General features: G+C 45.5%; 1 protein-coding gene across 5 annotated transcripts in view; it reads left to right on the forward strand.

Annotated features, from left to right (window-relative positions):
• The window catches only part of LOC143289042 (lysine-specific demethylase 6A-like), a 176,109-nt gene that overhangs the window by 119,623 nt on the left and 34,292 nt on the right, over positions 1-22,194 (forward strand). For 4 of the 5 annotated variants that reach the window (XM_076597831.1, XM_076597832.1, XM_076597834.1 and 1 more), the window contains 4 exons: positions 8,870-8,990; positions 9,405-9,459; positions 13,054-13,088; positions 17,601-17,694. In XM_076597831.1, coding sequence (XP_076453946.1) covers positions 8,870-8,990; positions 9,405-9,459; positions 13,054-13,088; positions 17,601-17,694 — 305 coding nt within the window. Of the gene's footprint in view, positions 1-842; positions 943-8,869; positions 8,991-9,404; positions 9,460-13,053; positions 13,089-17,600; positions 17,695-22,194 lie in introns of those variants that run through there. The other variant, XM_076597835.1, reaches the window with a different exon arrangement.

Consider the following 22,194-nt stretch of genomic DNA (forward strand, 5'->3'; position numbering starts at 1 on the left):
CGGGGGGGGGGGCGGTGGGGGGGTGGCAATCTTCACTCCCGATGTGACAGAACTGGGGGAGGGGGGGGGTGGGGCGGGTGGAGGGACACCATGATTCACGTGCAAAGTCAGATTTCGCCGTCAGTTATCTGTTGTCCCCCGCGGACGTTCTGTGATTATCGTGCCAGGGAGGTAAAAATTGAATTGAAACCCACCACAGAGAACTGGAGTTGATCTCAGCCTGGGTGTGGTGTAGCCCGCACAGTGGTGAGGTTGTGGCAGAACGTGTAGGTAACTACTACTACCTGTGATTTTCAGTGATGCGTAGGAGTTGAAAGGAAGAAAGAGGTGAGGCGGGAATAAAGAAGAAAAAAAAAAGGGGGGGAGTGGGGTGGGGCATGGAAGCGGGAGGTTTGCGGACAATCCTTGGAAAAGGTGTAGACGGGAAAGTTCTGGATGCTTTTAGTCACCAGCACTTTCTCCCTCTCTCCCTCCGCCCCCTCACCCTTAAAAAAAAAAAAAAAAAAAAAAAAAAGTTCTGCTTCACTGCTTGTGACAGGCAACCTCCCCCCCTCTCTCTCTGTCTCTCTCGCGCGCGTTGTGAATGAACTCGATATATAATAGTACTGTGTGCTCAATGTTTCCAGGTAGAAAAAAAACGGAGAGAGAGGAGAGCTGGGGTATCGACTCCTGGAGGTGTTGGTGCACAAGCGGTGGCGAAGTTAAGGAATGAGACTTGCTTTGTATCACCAGCTGGCACGCATAAATTTTTTATTTTTTTTTTAATAAATAAAAAGAAGAAGAAGAAAAACGGAAATAACGGAATTGACGTTGTGGTTGTCAGTTGGGTGCTGTACCTTTCGGAGTGGGAGAAAGCGAGGAGATAGTGGTCTGTGCGCTGCGCGATCCGTTTTCCGGCGGGGGGAAGGAAAACCAGAAGGCGGACACATCGTTTTCTGTATGGTGAGTGAATAAAATTCGAAATTGACTGGTTTTACGATATACCGAGAGGTTGGTTCAGTGTTTTATTTATTTACAGAAGTACCGCCACCTTTCTCTGACAGTAAGTACTTTTGCACGAAAAGGGCAAGTCTTGTGGATAAGAGAAGATTCCCCAATCCCATACCTCTACCCCTGCCGCTCCATCCTTCCCCTTAACGGTTTATGTGTGAAATTTCTTGTGCTTTTTTTTCCCGTGTGATTTCCAATTGCCAGTTCTTGGCAGCGAAGGCATTCGTTATTATTCGTCAAGTTGCCCTTAGGATGAGGTAGAAGTGATTTAAGTAAAACTTAGCTTTCTCTTCCTCCCACCCCCACCCCCCTCCCCCCTGTCCTTGCCCCACCCCCATTCCACGTATCGTGTGTCAGAAACGTAATTTCATTGATTGATGTTTCATGTGGCTTGATTTGCATTGATGTTTCCTGTTCGCGCGCTGTTGGTTTTGGGGGCAACATCCACCATTTTTCCCCTCCAGACGGAATGAGCAGTGTTCACAACAAGGCGTGGACGTTCACTCCGTCAGTCACACAGAGGAGTGGAGAGGAAGAGAGGTGGATATTGCCGGGTTTTTTTTGTTTTTTTTTTGTCATACAGGAAGCGGAGGTCGTGAATGTCAGCGTTGGAGGAAGAGAGACATCGCTGTTAGTCTACCGACTTGCACCTCCCCTCGTCACTGTTGCTGGCACTGATAGTTGACTTGAACCTCCTGTCAGTATGAGGATAGGGTCAAAGCAAGCTGTGAAGTTTTTAAACAGTCCCTCCTTTGTTTCCTAACATAGTTTGGTAGAGATTTTGGTCAAGGTTGGACGCTTCATTTACAGTTTATTCATTCGCCAAACTCTCTACAAACTGACTGACGCCTTACAGGTTAAGTTGTACACTGAGGGGCTTGGGGCTTGATTCGGCGAAGGCTGTTTTGTTGGGAGGGGGCGAGTCCAGGAGACTGTGACGAATGCTAAGCTTTCTGTAGGGTCTGGGACATGGTGCCCGCCCGTTTCGTGTGTTGACGGAGGGCAGCTATGACGTGGACAGGGGATGACACCCTTCATACAGTTTCTCGGGTAACGGAGTCGAAATGGCGATTGTTCTGATAGCAGGGTTGGCTGCGAGACGTTGGGGAATTCGATACCAGTAATTGTCCCTCTACTCTGCCCGTCTTTCTCTCTCTCTCTCTCTCTCTCTCTCTCTCTCTCTCTCTCTCTCTCGCACACACACACACACACACACACACACACACACACACACACACAGAAAGAGCCAGGCGGCCAGGTTTCTGATGATGATGATGATGATGATGAAGTCGCAGTGTTGATCCCTGTCCTGACAGTGGATACACTTCCGTTCCGAGTGAAAGCCGGGTGTCTTGCAATTTTTTTTCTTATTATTTGTTTAAAATTAATTTACTTGTTTTTAGAGAGAGAGGGATAGTGTTCGGTCCTTCCTTATCGCTGTTTGACAGCGGAACAGATTAGAAGGACCGATGGGTTTGCTTTTGTCAAATCTGGGTCTGCTTGTGTTGGGTCCCCCTACTCAAGCTTTTTTCTTTTTCCTTTTTTCTCCCGTGGGTCAAATTAGTAGAAAGTGGGGGAATTCCACTGTATGGTGGGCGGGTCGATAGACGTGCACCTGCACACACTGCCGTGTCGACTCGCGGAACAGAAGGCCAAGCCCCCTCTCGGACACGGTCGGCTGCCCTCTTTGAAGTTGTTCGCTTCATGCTCTGTTGACCCCGTCAGTGGGGTGGGTGGGGGTGCGCCGCGCCTGTACTGATCAGGTCTGGAACTAATCAGCCATCGTGCGTTCGTTTTTTTTTTTTTTTTTTTTTTTCTTTTCTTTTCTTTTCTTTTTTCCAATACTATGGCGGTATTTGTTGGCTGGTGGTGGTGTGCTGATTTAGTTGAATGAAGTATCTGAATGAATGACGACTCGGCAAATTTCTCGAGCTGGCAGAGTGAGTGTGTGCGGGAGGGGGTTGGGGGGGGGGGTGTCTGTTGTAGTTGGGGTCATTGGGTGGACAGGCCGTATGGTGGCTGGTCGACTTGGCTGCTGCTGTCTTTGAGGTGTTGGCTGCTGGCTGACCTGTGGCATCGTGTCAAGGACGAGTGACGTCATGGGTGCTGCTGGGAGAACGAGAGAATCCAGCTTGAATGCGTCTCTCTCTCTCTCTCTCTCTCTCTCTCTGATAACAGGTAAATAGCAATCTAACAATCGTTCTTGGGACTCTGCTACATAATGAACAGTTGCACATACAGTGCGTGAAATTAAGCGATTGATCTTGCGTGCCTCGCGCGCGTGCACGCGCGCGCACACACACACAAAGGTCACCCTCACAGTATTTTGTCTTTCACATTCACTCCTGCACTGAACGTGTGCGGGCGTACACACAGACATACATGGTACCGTGTGTGTACGGGCTGTCGATGTTGCGCATACAATATAGCGCTGATGCAATAAAGGCGTTGATGCAAGGTAAAGGCATGAAGGGAGGGGTGTGTGTGTGAGGGGGGCGGGGAGGGATGGAAAAGGGGGTGTTGCCGGCAGGAACCAGCTGGCCTGTGACGGTGCCAAGAACCGTGCGACACCTGGTAGAAAGTCAGAGTGCAAAACAGCAGGGGGGAAAGATGGAATGAGAGTTGGCAGTGCGAAGAAACAGGACAGGAAGGGCTTACGTAATGTGTGGATGGTTGGCATTCGGTGGAGGTAGAGAATTAGTCTGCAGTAGGAGGAGAGAGAGGGGGAAGGGTAGTGGGAAGGGGAGAGGGATTGTTGGGGGAGGGATATTTCAGGGGGGTGGGGGGGATAAAACAATTGCACCACACGACTAAACGGTGCACACTGACGGAAAAAGTTCGCCGCAAGGGGAGGGAGGGGGGGGGGGGGGGGGGGGGCTTCGGTGCTCGTGTGTTGCTGTCTTTGTTCGTTTGGTGTCGTCGGTGACGTGTCGAGCAGTGCAGTGGAAAGCTGGTTTTGTCAAGGACACGTGGGCTGGCTGCTTGGGTTGGGTTTGGTTTTCTTCCCTGCGGGATGGAAAGGGGACTGGGGGGCCTCTTGGTGCGAGCGTGTGTGTGTGTGTGTGTGTGTGTGAGTGAGTGGCTTGACATGTGAACGAGCGAGCAAGCAAGCAGCTGCCGTCAAAACGTACATATCATGTTCAACCGGGTTTCCCTCGGTCCCCTCCCGTAGAGAGAGAGAGAAAGAGATGTGCGTGATTCTCACTCTGTCTCTCTCTCTCTCTCTCTCTCTCTCTCTCACCCGCATATCCCCTCTCTCTCTCCCTCTCTCTCTCCCTCCCTCTCTCCCTCCCACCCGCATCTCTCTCCCACCTCCCAACTCCCTGCACAGGTCTTGTACCCACAACGCACAACTGAACTCCGCATCCAAAGCCGTGACAGAGGCAAGAGGGGAAAACTGACCTATTGTGGCATTTCACAGGCTGACAGAGGACGGAGGCAGAAGAAAGGAGGCGGTCTTGTCAGTCCCCATGAAAACAGGGTGTTTGTTGTCTGTCTGTCTGGACGCCAGTGGTATCAGTCAGCAGTTGTACGTCTTGGATTTGCTGGAAAATAAACAGCGTGGCAAACAACTGCGTCTGTTTGTAATAGCGTTTTCTAAGTCATCGTAAACAGAAGCCAGGAACTCGGGCGGTGTGATGGTCGTCGACTTCTTGCGGGGGAGATCTGCGCACGCTCATACAGATCAACTCTGTGGAGAGGAACTGCGTACACATGTGTGCATGTGCGCCGCACACACACACACACACACACACACACACTTGCGCGCGCACACACAGTACAATGATAAAATCTGATACCTAACCCCATCTCATTCCTTGTGAGTTATGTCCTCATACATCAGTAAAGAAATCTGGGTCGCGTGTTGGCAGTACATACACACACATGTATGTGGATTGGCGTACCATCCCTTTAGTTCACATCAATGCTGTAATTTAATTGATTGTGTTCCGACCCCCCTCCCTGTGTGTGTGTGTGTGTTGATAGATGGGTGAGTAAGGGTACCCAGAAGAGTGTCAGTAAATCAAGACATGGGCAGTCTTGATATTTGCAATATCAGTGCGGTCATATGTTTGTCCAATTTCATTCAAAAGTCACAAGCCTGTACTCTTATCAGAAAGCGGTTCTTTTGAAACTGCTCACATGGAATCATAAAGGAGAGTTGGGATCAGTGCAGATCTGTTTTCATGGACAGTCCTGATGTTCCAGTATGCTGGGTCACCACATCTGTCTGGTTGTGTTTTTGAAAGGAATCTCAGAGAATAAGGTTTGCGAGTGTTGGGAAATATATTTAAATGTGCCGATTTCAACAAAACAAAAATGAATAAGTAAAAATAATGGCCAAAACGAAGCTGGTCAGCTGACCAGTGGTTGGAACGAAAGTTGGAATTTAGCTAAGTGAACATTCTAAGAGTCTTAGAATCAAGCTGTGAAATAACAGGCAAACCTGACTGGTGAATCATGGAAAGGGATGTGACTGCACTCAGCCCGAGTATAGTACAGACAGGTGACAAACAGCATGTATATGTGCCAAGTGGGTTTAGAAAAAGAAAAAAAGATCTGAGACTTGACAGTTTAGCTGACAGATGTGACAGCTTACCACCAACCTCGGTGTCCCTTGCCCAACTGGAGCACCTACATAAACATAAAGAATATTCATTCCTGTTGAAATACAGCCCCATGTGCTTGTGAACTATTTTTGATGTCTGTATATTTTCATGTGGTAATGCTGGCAGATACTTGTCATCTGTGTGGATGGGTGGATCAGAGAGTACAAAATTTATAGCTGGTTGGTTGACCAATCATATTGCCAGATTGGATTCATTGATAATATGGCCAGTCATACTGGATTCATTCATAAAGATACAGGTGTGAAATTCAGTGTTGCATTTGTACTCTTCAGTTTGAGGTATTTCTGCTTCAAGTGATGCTAGTATTGATTGTGTGCATGTGTGTGCTCTGTGATACTTTTGTTCTTGACTGAAAGGATAGATCTTTATATTTCTGTTGTGCCATTATTCAAGTGTTGTGTTATATTCTTGCTGACTCTTCTCTCTCTCTCTTTCTGTCATACACACAAAACTGACAGTGTGCACACACTTTTGCAGAAGTGGCAACTGCCACTTTGGTTCAGGAAAATTATGTTCTAGTATGTACAGGACACACATGCATTTGCTCACACAAGCATGCACACTCACACATACTCATACGCACGTGTGTGTGCATGTGAGAGAGAGAGATTCCCAAGGAACTGATAGTGTATGATGTAGCATTGATCTACAAAGCAGTCGGACAACTGCTCAGAACAAAACTGATGTGATAAACCAAGTTCCGAAGAAAGACGTTTTGAGGTTCACTTTGAATGAAGGGGCATGTCTGTTGTGTGTAGGAGGGAGTTGACAAACATGTTTGGTATCATCACTCTGTTGTACAGCCTGTAAGGCATCCCTTTCTTGGATTAACCCTGACTGTGGACAACAGGGATGGCTGGGGTTGGGGGAGGTGTGGCATTTATGGATTTGTCAGATTGCAGTGATGCCTCCTTGAGAAACAGAAAGAAAGAAGGTTCATTGGAAATGAGCGTTACGCACGTCTTGTAGCAGGGAAGGCTGGTGGGATAGTCACTGCAGCCTGTGTATGGTTGGTACAGACACCTGCCTGTCTTTCACACCTGACCAGGCCTGTAGCTTCATTGTTCAGGGGATGGGACAAGAGAGAGGTCAGCGGCTTAGAGTCCACCCTCTGGCCTGCCAGCCCACTGGTCATTGTTTTCATGTGGCAGACCCCTGAGTTCACCACCAAGTTCAGGGTCACAGGGACAGCAGAAGTGGGAATCAGTGGTGGTCAGCTGAAAGGGCTTGTTCATTCGCTCTTCAGCCTCCTTAGTTACTGTGAAGATTGTGATACCCATGTGCACCTTGCTGTTTGCTGTTGAGACTGGAGCTTTGGAACTGAATGGAAGGGGATGTGCAAAAAAAAACTGTCCGTTGTTTCACTGTCGACTGCAGTTAAGGTCTCTGCTCGCTGGTTCTTTCCAAGTTGTGGAATGGCTTTTTTTCATTATTTTATAGGCAGGTTTTAGAGGGGACAGACTGAATGTTCTGTGTGCATTCCAAAAGTAATGCTAAAGACAGCAGTGAAAAGAGTTCCCAAGTGTATTTATGACCTTCTCCCCGAGCCGCCGCTCCCCCCCCCCCCCCCCACACACACACACAGTGCCTCATTTTCTGTGGGGCACAAAACACACGATGGCAAAGCAGATGAATGAGTCATTGTAATTCTTTACCTCTGAGTGTTGGACTGTAGCTGTGAGTGATGTGTCATTCTTGCATGTTATTTAATTCTTTGTGATACATTATTCATAAAAAAAAATGTCACTCCCCCTCTCCATTCCCCAAGAACTATAGTTATGAGCAATGATAAAAGTTAAATAAAAGAAATTAATTAGATCAGTAAACAAAGAAAACATTGTCCTGTTCATTCTTGATGGAGTTATTGTTTCCATAGCCATTTGACATTCAAACTGATCGGGTACCGTAGTGAAGCGTTAAGCGTCACACCTGGTTTATCATCCCAGGAATAATTTTTCTACCCCCTGTTCTGTCAGCAGATGACAGACTGTTAAACGTCCGACAGCTGCATTTGATTTTATTCGTCAGGTAGACGTAGTGTACAGTTGGATAATGATCCATACAATCATTCAACATTGAACAAATGTAGCAGCTTGATGTGATCATCAGCAAACAGGCATTAATTCTTGCGGTTTACCATATTACCAAGATGTAACTTTTAGAAAGCACGCAAAAAACAATTGTTTTCATGTTGAACTTCGATCAGTGTGTCGTACAACCATTGCCAACTCCATCCACACTCCCACAGTTAGTCTTAAGGTGCTGATTTCTGATATGATAAATAATTAGTTGTACTTCAGCACATATACATCGGCAGCACATTTCCTGACACTGACGACATGATTGCCAGAAACGGGGGGAAAAAAGTTGCCAATGAACTTCGAAATGGTAAAACTGCCATTTTTAGACACGCCTGGTTGCCGTGTAATTACCCGACGAAGTTTTTCGGAAGTCGTAAAATTGACTTGCGGCTAGATCACAGACCTGCAATAAGAAAAGGAAGATGGTTTTAAGTTTTAACGCCTTTTATACATTGTTTAATTTTATACCATTAAAGCGGCACAGAGAGAGGGAGAGTGAGAGAGAGAGAGATCCCTGAGTACAAACAGCATGTAATATCTCTGCACTGTTTTGTCGTAAAAAAGATAATGGTGTTTGGATACATACGGACAAAACCTGGTTGTGCAAACGCGGGCCCACAAAATCTTTCCGGCTGTTTGCTACATTTTAAATGTGGACCGCCAGGGTTTGGTGAAGGATTTTAGATCTAATCACTGGTGAGTTAACGCTAGCAAGTTGCCAGCTGTTGTATTGTTCGTCGGCGTTTTTCAGGTCAGTGCAAACTTTTGTGTCCGCCAGTCAAGTCTGTTGGAGAGGACTGAAAAGTGCGATTAAAAAGGGGGAAAATGTACACGCGGCTTTTTGTTATTTAAGTTTTAATGAATGACCCCCCCCATGGCCAAAGGTTCAGGATAGCCAGACAGGTTTTCAGACTTACAGAAAGAGCAATTTGGTTCTGGTGAGACCAGCTCACTGCCCCTGCCCCCACTCAACTTTACCTTTAATCTGTTGCTCAGTTCATCATTCCCCATATCACTGCATATGCCTCACAAGCACATTGTATGTTATAGCTGTTGCATCCAGATTCCAGTATAGTGTGTTTGTGTGTGTGTGTTTTATGATGTCATGTTTCAAAAAGCAGTTTATTCAACATTATTTAACCATGATGTTATCTGGTGTGGTTTCAGGTCTGTGAAACTCTTCTACCAGCTCTTGTACCAGAACAGAGCTTTCATCCGTGCTAATGAAGTTCATCTTCGACTTGGCTTGATGTTTAAAGTGCTGAAGAACTATGAAGGAAGCTTGAAGGTACACAACTGTGTGAGACATTGCATGTGTTATTGTTAGTCTTGATGATTCTGAACCTGAATTGATACAATCCATCTGTGTGTATGGTGAGTGTGTGTTTTTTTGTTGATGTTTTTTTTTTTCCCTGAAGTGAATCATAACATGCCTCTAGAGTTTTTTTGTTTTTGTTTTTTAATTGTTTTTTGGAAGCTACTCTCTGGTCATGGCAATTCATGATTTATTTCTGTGATCATAGATACCACTTGTGACCTCATCTTATTGAATTACTCCTTGTATTTGCTTTAGTTTTTCTTCCAGCAATGATGGAATGTTGGAAACTACTATTCAGAAAGTATGGTGATTGTGTGTGAGTGACTGGGAGTGTGTGTGTATGTGTGTGTGTGTGTGTCTAAAACTTCTTGTTCTCTGTTCCAGCATTTTAAACTGTGTCTGGAAGATTCAGGCGAATGTTCTCTGACTTTTTCTGAGAGTAAGTGAAACCTTTATTTCATCATCTCCCAATAATTTATTCATTGTATGATTGCATAATTATGTAAACATTGTACAGCAAGAAGAATTGATATAGATCTCTCTCTGTCTCTGTATATGTACACTAAGAAGAATTGATATAGATCTCTCTCTCTCTGTCTGTATATCTGTCTGTCTCTCTCCAAAACATTCCATTTTTATAATAATGTTAAATGTAGCTGAAAATTTCCCTGACACTTTGAGCTCAAGCTCCAGTGGCATCAATTGAGTTTACACTTCGTATCCCAGCTGTTGGGTAAAGTCTTTGAGAGGGAACACTTTCTACAGAAGTGAAAGGTGGCAGTATTCCTCTTCAGATCTTGTATTCAGTCCCTGATGTGGAGGTGTGTGTGTGTGTGTGTGCTTCATGTGGGCTGTCAAAGACCTGTGCCACACTGTGAGATATCACCACTTCGCTCACAAACATCATCTTTCACACTGTTGCTTCAGTTTCCTAACCAAGACAACAGCGTTTTCTGTGTCTCTGGGGCCTGGCTGATGCCAGGATTGTATTGTTATGAAACAATTCTTACAGTAAAGCCTTGTCAATTGTTGGAGACCGGAATAGATTTCTCTTGCATCATCAGCATGAGAGTGCAGAAGAAAGGGCAGTGATACAAACATGCATATCATCACCACTTCTTTTCTCTGAGGTGGAAAAGGAAACACCACTACTTGCTGGCTAGATCTGCCCCCCATAGCCCTCCCAACCCCCACCCACCACCCCCTTCTCTCTCTCTCTCTCTCTCTGTATTTCTCTTTTTTCTGCTCTCTCATATCCCTATAAAATTTGTTTTCCCCACTCCCCTTCCCCCCCTGTGTATTTATTCTCTCTCTCTCTCTCTCTCTCTCTCTCTCTCTCTCTCTCTCTCTCTCTCCACCCCTCCTCCCACCCAATCCCCCTCTCTCTATATAATAAATTTCTCCCCACTCCCTCACTATATTTATCTGCTTCCCCACTCTTTCCCACCCATCTCTCTGCGTTTCTTTACTTACCCACTCGATCTATCTCACCCTCTCTCTCTTTCTTTACACCCCGCCCCCCACCACTCTCTCTGTCTCTCTGTCTCTCTCTCAGTGTGTCAGTCTTTTCTCTCTCCCATCTCCCCTGTCTTCCATCTCAATAGGAACTGTGATCTCTGGTTGGGAAATAAAGCAGAATGATGCTGTTCTGTCTGGAAAGGGTGAGGGTGCCCGTGGGTGAAGATGTTTGGGGTGGGGGGGGGTGGGGAGACAGATGTGTCTTTTGTTCTCTGGGGCTTTGTTCTTGGCTTTGGTGCCAACCTGTCACAGGATCAGTTTTCAGGATGGGGCAGTGGCAGCAGCAAGAAAACGATGGTCTGTGCTGTGTGTGAGGCTTGAAGCTGATGAAATTCTGTACTTTGTGTTCAGTATTTTCAAAACTTTTTTTTTTTCCTTGCACATTTATGTTCTCGACCCTTGTGTAATCGTGGATTCTTTGGAAAAGCACAATGCTGAGTTTGATGAAACTCTTCTGTTTAAGTTCATTATTACGGTATCAGATACATGAATATGATGAAAACTATTTCTGTGATCCAGATGAAAATTGTTTGATTCTCGTTTCTACGCAAACAACTAACAAGTGTGAGTGTTGAGTAAATATACGTCATGTGTGTTTATGAGAGAGAGAGAGAGAGAGTGATTGTTCAGTGCACTGTTTACACTCTGCCCCTCCCACACCATTACTGCCCGTCTTCATGGTTTTTTTTTCTCTCATTTCCTATCTGTATAGCACTTGGGTGTATGTGTGTGTGTGAATGCACACATGCTCTGTTATTTCTTGCTCACTGGCTCACTCCTTGTGTTTCAATAATATCCCATTGTATTCAGTTTACGATCCTTGGTGACAGCGCTTATGTGAGCATATTTCTCATTTTCTGTCTGTTTTATGTGAGTTTACATGCAAACAAGAGAGAAAAAGTGTTCATAAACAGAGTAGCGTAACACATGTAGTGTGTACAATTTGTGTCAAACATTTTAACTATCACATCAAATGGGTCCATGCAGTACACATGGACGAAATTCATAGACAAAGAAGAACAAAGGCAGTAACATTGGGGAATGGAAGTAGGAGTTTGACAATGCAAAACAAAAACAGCACAATGAAAATATAAGGAGTGAGGTGGGGGAATCAAAATTTGTAGTGAAAAGTTCATTTGAAAATGGTTTTGTGTGCAGTATGTGAGTGACAATGATGAGCAAAAGAGAGAGGGAGAATTTGAAAGAAAGAAAAAGCAGCACAGTGCAGAAGAAGAAAGAACCTGAAATAGTGTAAAGTAGAGGGGAGGAAGGAAGCCAGTGAAGTGTGTACATATTGATAAACTGCAGCAGACAGGACAGCACGCAAACAAAGAACGCCATGGAAAAAGCAGGTGGCCCAGGAAACATGGGAGGGGAGGGAGGGAGGGTGTTGGGCAGTTCCCCTCAGCCACACCCCACCCCGCTCCTCACCTTTTTCTTCCATTTATGTTTTTATATTGTTGCCTGAAGGGGGTGGATGAGAGAGGGGGGTGTGGGGAGGTAGGAGGGTGGGTGTGGGTTGTTTTGCACAGCCAGTGAACATGGTTGTGTGTTTGGGGGTCAGGTTGCCCTCCTCTGCCCCCTCCCCGTTCCCCTTCCCTGTGTGATGAATTGGGTAGTTGTGGCTGTTTTCACCTGCCTCTCTTTGCTTTGATGGTATATATGTGTCTTCCTTGTTGGAGAGGGACGAGGGGTGGGGAGATGGAGGGTGTGGGATGGAATCAAAATACAAAGTCATTCTGATGGTGTGTGTGCTCCACTGGCTGGTTGGGTTTTTACTTTTATGGGTCTGCCGACTGAATTCTTTTTGTAGTTTTTTAATAGTTTTTTTTAATAAAGTTTATTACTAACAGCATATTGATGCATAGCAAGTCTGCCTCTGACTCTGTTGTTCTCTCACCCAAGTGCATCACAGGAGGAGTGAGGAAGTGATGAAGAATGGGATTAGTGGTGTTGGAAGGAGTATAGGGTGCACAGAAGAATCCTCTCCTCTACCCTCTCTCCCCCTCCCTCTCCCCCTCCCCCCCCCCCCAACACTCCTCCCCTCTCCTCCTCTCCCCCACTCCTCCCTCCATGCTCCTCCCACCCATTTTAGAGCTGCAATCAGGTGGGGTTTGTTTTTTTTGTGTTTTTTTGTTGTTGGTGGTGGTGGGGTTTGTTTTATTTTGTTATTTTGGTGGGAAGGAGGTGAGTGAGCCTGTTCAAGCTTGTATTTCTCTCTGAAATGCTGATAAAAGATTTGGGTGTTGTCTTTATTTTTTCTGAGCCATTTTAAGGTGGTGTCTAGGTTTGGTGGTGGTGGTTTTGTGTGTGTGTGTGTGTGTTTCAACCAGTTTCAGGGTATTTCATCCAATCTTTTATCCAGTCTTTCTTTTATTGAGCCATTTTAGGGTGTTGTCCTCATCAGCAAATGGCATTGTTCCCATTCCAAAATGATTTGAATTATAAGTACTCAGGGTTCTGAAATCTACTTATAATTTATGTGCTACAAAGGTCACTTCTGTGTTTGTTTCAGAACAAATCCACATTGCTCATCTGTATGAAGTTCAGGTATGTGTGTTTTTGTTTTACTTTATTGTGAGTACTTTTGAACTTAAGTATGTGTCTATGAGAATAAGAAAGTTAATTGAGTTACAGTGAACAAATGGCACAGTTTGTAAATAAAGTGGGTGGTTTAGCGTGCAGGTCACAGTATCCAGTGATTATGCTGACTGATTGGTGGGGATGTGTACACAGTTTACAGAGGGGCTGTGTAAGCCCAGGAAAAGGCAGTGTGACATGCTTCAGACAGTCTGGAGGTTCTGGTCCACCTTCAACAGTCACCTTCTAGGTTTTGTCTTCTTGGCTCTTTTGTTTCACAGTAAATACACTTTTTCTTTTAGCGTGTACAGCTTGTTCAGTTTTTACAAACTAGAACTTGTAGCAGTAGAACAGTTCTTATGGTGTATATATAAACATTTTGGAAGTAAAATTGAAACATGGTAACTGTATTGATGATGATGACAAAGCATTTTGGAAGTAATCAGTCTCCAGAATCGGGCATCCAGGAGTGGAGTGACTGGTGTTGTTTTGTTGATTGTTTTTCTTTTTTTTAAATTTTATTTTAGGTTGATAATGGGATTTAGGAAAATAAGATATTGCACAGTTCTTTCAGACATTCACAATGGAGTCGAATTGCGTCAGACAAAAACAAAATTGTTTCAGCTAGCAGAAGCATTGTCATATTAATCTGCTGATATAAGGTGATAGTGATCTGATGATGTAGCTGTGGACACCTTGACAACTGGGCCTCTGAGTGATATGACTCATAAGGCATGGCTTAGGAGTGCAGCAAGTATACTTTGTACAATTTTAGAGGTGCATTTGGTTGCACCACTTTTAGAAGTGCAGTTAGTTGCCCTGACAAAGTGTTGTACAAACTGCATCATGTTGTGACAAGGCATTGCGTTGGACAACTGGAGCAGCAGTCCTGTGGTTCATGATCAGCAGTCAGTAGTATTGAAGCACAGGTGTACATTATTCACAGTGAAAAAGAATTAAACGCTGTTGTTTAGATTGGATTCCTACAATCACTGTCATTTTGACCTTCCTTATTTCCACCCATAAGAGCCACCTAGTGAATTACAGCCTTACCAGAGGCTCACTGCATGGAAAGTTTAGTTCACTATGAAAGAAAAATATTTTTTGTGTATCTATTCCAGGTTTGACAGGTACAAGAAGATATTAGGAATGATTGGTTTGCTGGAGTTGTGTGTTGGTTTAGAAATGTGGCTGTGCAGAGTTGTGGAGTACACACAAAGGGAGTTCTATATTTGCCTATGTAAACAGTGCATGTATTGTATTACTAATCTTTTCACAACTGATTTCTCTGTGTGAAATTTGGGCTGCTGTCCCCAGAAAGAGCGTGTCGCTGCACTGAGAGCGCCACCCATTTTTTGGCATTTTTTCCTTTATGCATTTTTTGTTTGTTTTTTTGTTTTGTTTTCTTATTGAAGTGGATTTTTTACGGGATTTTGCCAGGGACAACCCTTTTGTTGCCATGGGTTCTTTTACATGCACAAAGTGCATGCTGCACATGGGATCTCGGTTTATCGTCTCATCCAAATGACTAGCATCCAGACCACCACTCAAGATCCAGTGGAGGGGGAGAAAATACTGGCGAGTGTGCCGTGATTCGAACCAGCGCGCTCAGATTCTCTCGCTTCCTAGGCGGACGCGTGACCTCTAGGCCATCACTCCACTGTCTTTCCGCTTCCACCACGCTGCAGTCTGTTTGTATTATCTTTTTGCCAGTAGATGGGAGGAGAAAAGACAGGTTGTGGGTAAGGCTGTGTTCTTGTCATGTTGATTTAAGCCATGTACACAGATTGGCAGCTGTCATGATGAGATAGATGCTGTGAATGGTGTGTTGTGTGAGAAGAGTTAGGAGAAGGGACAGATAGATGCTGTGAATGGTGTGTTGTGTGAGAAGAGTTAGGAGGAAGGGACAGACAGATGCTGTGAATGGTGTGTTGTGTGAGAAGAGTTAGGAGGCAGGGACAGACAGATGCTGTGAATGGTGTGTTGTGTGAGAAGAGTTAGAAGGAAGGGACAGACAGATGCTGTGAATGGTGTGTTGTGTGAGAAGAGTTAGGAGGCAGGGACAGATAGATGCTGTGAATGGTGTGTTGTGTGAGAAGAGTTAGGAGGCAGGGACAGACAGATGCTGTGAATGGTGTGTTGTGTGAGAAGAGTTAGGAGGCAGGGACAGACAGATGCTGTGAATGGTGTGTTGTGTGAGAAGAGTTAGGAGGAAGGGACAGACAGATGCTGTGAATGGTGTGTTGTGTGAGAAGAGTTAGGAGGCAGGGACAGACAGATGCTGTGAATGGTGTGTTGTGTGAGAAGAGTTAGGAGGCAGGGACAGACAGATGCTGTGAATGGTGTGTTGTGTGAGAAGAGTTAGGAGGAAGGGACAGATAGATGCTGTGAATGGTGTGTTGTGTGAGAAGAGTTAGGAGGAAGGGACAGATAGATGCTGTGAATGGTGTGTTGTGTGAGAAGAGTTAGGAGGAAGGGACAGATAGATGCTGTGAATGGTGTGTTGTGTGAGAAGAGTTAGGAGGCAGGGACAGATAGATGCTGTGAATGGTGTGTTGTGTGAGAAGAGTTAGGAGGAAGGGACAGACAGATGCTGTGAATGGTGTGTTGTGTGAGAAGAGTTAGGAGGAAGGGACAGACAGATGCTGTGAATGGTGTGTTGTGTGAGAAGAGTTAGGAGGAAGGGACAGACAGATGCTGTGAATGGTGTGTTGTGTGAGAAGAGTTAGGAGGAAGGGACAGACAGATGCTGTGAATGGTGTGTTGTGTGAGAAGAGTTAGGAGGAAGGGACAGACAGATGCTGTGAATGGTGTGTTGTGTGAGAAGAGTTAGGAAGAAGGGACAGATAGATGCTGTGAATGGTGTGTTGTGTGAGAAGAGTTAGGAGGAAGGGACAGATAGATGCTGTGAATGGTGTGTTGTGTGAGAAGAGTTAGGAGGCAGGGACAGATAGATGCTGTGAATGGTGTGTTGTGTGAGAAGAGTTAGGAGGAAGGGACAGATAGATGCTGTGAATGGTGTGTTGTGTGAGAAGAGTTAGGAGGCAGGGACAGATAGATGCTGTGAATGGTGTGTTGTGTGAGAAGAGTTAGGAGGAAGGGACAGACAGATGCTGTGAATGGTGTGTTGTGTGAGAAGAGTTAGGAGGCAGGGACAGACAGATGCTGTGAATGGTGTGTTGTGTGAGAAGAGTTAGGAGGCAGGGACAGATAGATGCTGTGAATGGTGTGTTGTGTGAGAAGAGTTAGGAGGCAGGGACAGATAGATGCTGTGAATGGTGTGTTGTGTGAGAAGAGTTAGGAGGAAGGGACAGACAGATGCTGTGAATGGTGTGTTGTGTGAGAAGAGTTAGGAGGCAGGGACAGACAGATGCTGTGAATGGTGTGTTGTGTGAGAAGAGTTAGGAGGCAGGGACAGATAGATGCTGTGAATGGTGTGTTGTGTGAGAAGAGTTAGGAGGAAGGGACAGATAGATGCTGTGAATGGTGTGTTGTGTGAGAAGAGTTAGGAGGAAGGGACAGACAGATGCTGTGAATGGTGTGTTGTGTGAGAAGAGTTAGGAGGAAGGGACAGATAGATGCTGTGAATGGTGTGTTGTGTGAGAAGAGTTAGGAGGCAGGGACAGACAGATGCTGTGAATGGTGTGTTGTGTGAGAAGAGTTAGGAAGAAGGGACAGATAGATGCTGTGAATGGTGTGTTGTGTGAGAAGAGTTAGGAGGAAGGGACAGATAGATGCTGTGAATGGTGTGTTGTGTGAGAAGAGTTAGGAGGAAGGGACAGACAGATGCTGTGAATGGTGTGTTGTGCGAGAAGAGTTAGGAGGAAGGGACAGATAGATGCTGTGAATGGTGTGTTGTGTGAGAAGAGTTAGGAAGAAGGGACAGATAGATGCTGTGAATGGTCTGTTGTGTGAGAAGAGTTAGGAGGAAGGGACAGATAGATGCTGTGAATGGTCTGTTGTGTGAGAAGAGTTAGGAGGCAGGGACAGACAGCAGGCCAGATGACTCTCCACAAGACACTCACTCTGCCCACGTTGGGGGTTTGGGGGGGACCTACACTGGAGGGAAGCTTAGCACCTGTGGAACTATTCAAATTTTGTCTTGTCCCTCTTTTGCTACACTGCTGGTCACATTACCGTTTTGCTTTCGCTCCTTGGTTTGAGCCAGCTGGAAGATAAGAGTGAAAGTGATGTGGACTTGATAGCTGGTGAGTAATTCGTTAATAGGAAATTATATTTATTGTTTTCTTGTGTTGGGCGGTCAGGGAAACATAATCCCAACTCCCGGTTTTGTTGTAAAGTAACTGGCTGTTCTCTCACCATCCTTTGGTCAGAAGAAGCCCTGTTATAGAACCGGCCTTTGTTGTTGTTTGTGTCATGAGGATCCCAACAACTACAATGCTTTCTTGCATTTTTCTTGTTGGTGTGTGGTTTCATGTTGGCTTGCTACATGTGATTAAAACTGTTTGTGTGGGGATTCAGGGCAAGTCCAAGGCAGCCAAGGAATCGTATGAAAAGTTCCTGTTGTTCGAAAATCTTCAACCAACACTGAAGGCAACGGCACTACGTCATCTAGGTGAGTCACAGTACACCGGGACTTTTCAGGCAAGAAGAATAAAGAAGGGGTTGGGTGGGAGGAGGGAGTCTGCAGGAAATAGACCTAGATATTCTTTAGCTTTTCATGCATATTATCAGTTTCATGTGGGATGGAAAACAGTGTAGATACGGCTTTAAGTGCAGGTGATACTGTTTTCCAATGGCCCACACCAGAAAGAGCTGTACAGCAGGTACTGACTGACCTGTCAACACAAAGGTTAGACTTTCTGAAGAAATCTGCATGCTTTGTTGTCCCATGTTGGAACAGTGTGTTTAGGTCACCGACAATGAATATTATCACGTTTAACAGGATAGCATAGAAAGGGAACCTCACTGTCAGAGACCAAGCATGGCTGAGACAGTCAGGGTCTATTGTCAAGACTAGTGAGCAAAACATTGAACCAAGTATCTCTCGGGCCTGGTTAATGCCGGGATATCATTATGACAGGAAGTGTAGAGTTCAGCTTTGTCACGCAGTCCAAAACCAAAATGGACCTCCATGGCAACATCGTCATCGTCATCGTCCTCCTCCTCCTCCATCATCATCAGTATTGACAAAACAGTCTCAAAGTCTGTGGCCTTTCATGCCCTGCTCTTATGGTGACCTCAGTTTCGATACCCCTCCACTTCCGTGCTTGGGGTGAGTCCTGTCAATGTCTTCAGTGTTGGCAGATTCATGGGGGGCTGTTGTTTGATGGACGTGGTGGCAGTTTCCACTCTGGGAGAGACGCTCACTCAGTCTGGCTCAGTGACTTGGCCATTATTGTCGTTAGTAGGGGGCTTAGTAGGTGGTGTCCTAAGTACGTTAAATCAGAACAGGCACCACTGAACACCACCGAAGTGACTCAGCAGCAGCGCAGGGTCTCCTCTGGTGTGTGGCCTGGCGACCTAACATCGATGGTTCCCTGCGGACTGCCAACGCTGGAACTGTGACGGACGAACCAGGGTGTGGCTGTGTATGGGGGAATCTGAATGAGCGGTGTGGGAGTAATGCCACTGAAATGGTGCAGATGATGGGACAGCAAAAAAAAAAAAAAACAGAAAAATATTGAACCAAAGTCAAAAGAGTCAGCTGTGAACAAATGTGCACAGTTTACATGCTTTGTATATGAATGGTGAGTGGTTGGTGTTTTGGTCCTTATGCTGCTGTCTGTCCTTTAATTCTGATTTTGACCAATGCCGGTGTCTCACTTTTAGAATTTATGCGCATACAAGTGTGCACGCACACACGTGCGCACACAATTTTCACTTTAAGCGTTTTCAAAAATGAATTTCATCTTTCAGTGTTGAAAAGTGAGATTGTCACATTGATAATCTGAAAGTAGTCAGCACAAGGTTTTGTATCTATATGACCGTCTTTGCCCCGTTATTTTTACAGCCATATTCTGTTTGTGGGGCTGTTACAGCGAAAGTCTAAATGCTGTCAGTATTTCAAATGTGATATGAAAGCAACCTTTAAAACTCCTCTTTTAGCTTTTATTGTATTCCAGGCTCTTATGGTTGTGTGTGTTTTTGAAGGGAGTTGTTGAGGGTGGGTTAACGGTTGTTGATTGTGAATGACAGTGATGGAAGAAGCTTTGCATCATCAAGTGAGAGATGGCTGAAGCAGTTCAAGATGGGGTTTTGTCCTATACTGTGTGTGTGGAGAAAGCCAGGGCCACGTTGAAGGCAGTGTGGCTGTGAAGGGAGGATGACTTTGCCCATCACACACACAGCATTTGTTTTGTCCTCATTGACTTGTCCCTGGTGATGCAAACTGTGGTTGGAGGAAATGGACGGGGAGGGGGGGGGGGGGGGGGTGGCATATCTGTCTCTGTTTCCTTTTAGCTGACAAGTATGCTTATTTAGCATGACATTAAAAAAAAAAAAACACTACCCCTCATCCTCACACCTCCCCCTCCTCAAGCCCCTCTTAAGCTCAGCTTCCTTTTAGAAAAAAAAAACAACAATACCCACAGTTCTTCCTTTTAAATTGCATGGTGGTTACTTGTAACTTCCTCGGACATTTTCTTCCTGGTCCTCTGAAATGTTTAATGTCATTAGCTGTAAAGCTCTAGTGAGATAGTAGGTACAAATCAGAGCAAAAATGGTGCGAAACAAATAAAATGGAACAGAAAGGAAAAACATAAACTAAGCTACTAAGGGATTCTCTCTCTCTCTCTCTCTCTCTCTCTCTCTCCCCCTCCCCCACCCCCCTTCTCTCTCTCTCTCTCTCATTGCTAATATGCTCACTTTGTCTCAGTTTCTTTCTCTTTCCACCTATCTTAAGAGGGCAGGAAATACTTTGTTTTAAAGAGAGGAAAGAAACTGTCTTGAAAAGATAAAAACCAAGCGCAATGAGTGTTATTGGACGGGCGCAAGAGCTGAGTGGTTAAAGCATTGGACTTTCAGTCTGAGAGTCACAGGTTCGAATCTCAGTAACGGATCCTGTAATTCATATCAGCATTTGGTGGGTTATGGAAACTAGAACATACCCAGCATGCACACCCCCCAAAATGGAGTATTGCTGCCAACATGGTAGGATAAATAAACAAAACAGTGTTACATGTCTGTCTGAGTGTGTACGTGTGCATGCCTGAAATCTGATTGAACGCCACAGGAAACGAATGATGAGCGCCCAATGGCAGCCGTCAGTCGGCTCTACCCAGGTAGGCAGCCTGCTGTGCAAATGACCACAAGTATGTAAAGTGCTTTGACCTTGGTCTGACGGAGGATAGGCATTAGACAAGTATCCATATCAGTTATATATTGTTTTTGTGATGGAATGAGGTTGCATGTTGACAAGTTGCAACAGTGCACAGCGTGTCAGGACTGGGGCATTGCCTTGAACTGCTGTGCTGGTCAGCCGACAGGGGGAAGACTTACTCTGACATGTCAGGGGTCAGCCGACAGGGGGAAGACTTACTCTGACATGTCAGGGGTCAGCTGACAGGGGGAAGACTTACACTCTGACATGTCAGGGGTCAGCTGACAGGGGGAAGACTTACTCTGACATGTCAGGGGTCAGCCGACAGGGGGAAGACTTACACTCTGACATGTCAGGAGTCAGCCGACAGGGGGAAGACTTACTCTGACATGTCAGGGGTCAGCCGACATGGGGAAGACTTACACTCTGACATGTCAGGGGTCAGCTGACAGGGGGAAGACTTACACTGACATGTCAGGGGTCAGCCGACATGGGGAAGACTTACACTCTGACATGTCAGGGGTCAGCTGACAGGGGGAAGACTTACTCTCTGACATGTCAGGGGTCAGCCGACAGGGGGAAGACTTACACTCTGACATGTCAGGAGTCAGCCGACAGGGGGAAGACTTACTCTGACATGTCAGGGGTCAGCCGACATGGGGAAGACTTACACTCTGACATGTCAGGGGTCAGCCGACAGGGGGAAGACTTACACTCTGACATGTCAGGGGTCAGCCGACATGGGGAAGACTTACACTCTGACATGTCAGGGGTCAGCCGACAGGGGGAAGACTTACACTCTGACATGTCAGGGGTCAGCTGACATGGGGAAGACTTACACTGACATGTCAGGGGTCAGCCGACAGGGGGAAGACTTACTCTCTGACATGTCAGGGGTCAGCCGACAGGGGGAAGACTTACTCTCTGACATGTCAGGGGTCAGCCGACAGGGGGAAGACTTACTCTGACATGTCAGGGGTCAGCCGACAGGGGGAAGACTTACACTCTGACATGTCAGGGGTCAGCCGACAGGGGGAAGACTTACTCTCTGACATGTCAGGAGTCAGCCGACAGGGGGAAGACTTACACTCTGACATGTCAGGGGTCAGCCGACAGGGGGAAGACTTACACTCTGACATGTCAGGGGTTCCAAACGTTTTCTTTATTTTTTCCAGTTTCATTTGGAATTGATCCATTCCCTCTCCCTCTGCTTTCTTGATCTTTCTCCTGCTGTTGTTCTGTGTGTGTGTGTCTGTCATGCACGCACGAGCGCATGAATACGCGCACACTCAACACACACACACTCACATGTCCGCACGCACACACACACACAAACACATACACACACACACAAACACACATACACACACACACTCATACAAAACACACACACTGAGACACACACACTCTTAAGTGATGTCCTCCTACTCTTTCTTTTGTTTGTTGTACTGGTATTTACTTTGGTAAACATTTTTTTTTTTAAAAACCATCTTCATTCGTATTTTGATAAGCATCGTCATTTGTTGACTTTATATGGACTTGAGGGGACGAACAACAAACACTTCAGGTTAAACAAATGCAACAAAACAAACAAGGTGTTTGTCGTAAACATTGGTAAAGAGATACGAAATATTTAAGGAAACGTTCACTTTATTATTTTTTTTGAAAGATTTTTTTTCTCTTTAACTTCACACCCACCTTTTTGATTTGAGAACCAAACGTGCGTAATGTCAGCCAGTTTAGACTTCATCAACAGAGGTATGTGCGTACGTCTGCAGAGAAACAACGTCATCA

Source organism: Babylonia areolata, chromosome 13 (assembly GCF_041734735.1).
Source record: "Babylonia areolata isolate BAREFJ2019XMU chromosome 13, ASM4173473v1, whole genome shotgun sequence".
NCBI classification, from domain to species: domain Eukaryota; kingdom Metazoa; phylum Mollusca; class Gastropoda; order Neogastropoda; family Buccinidae; genus Babylonia; species Babylonia areolata.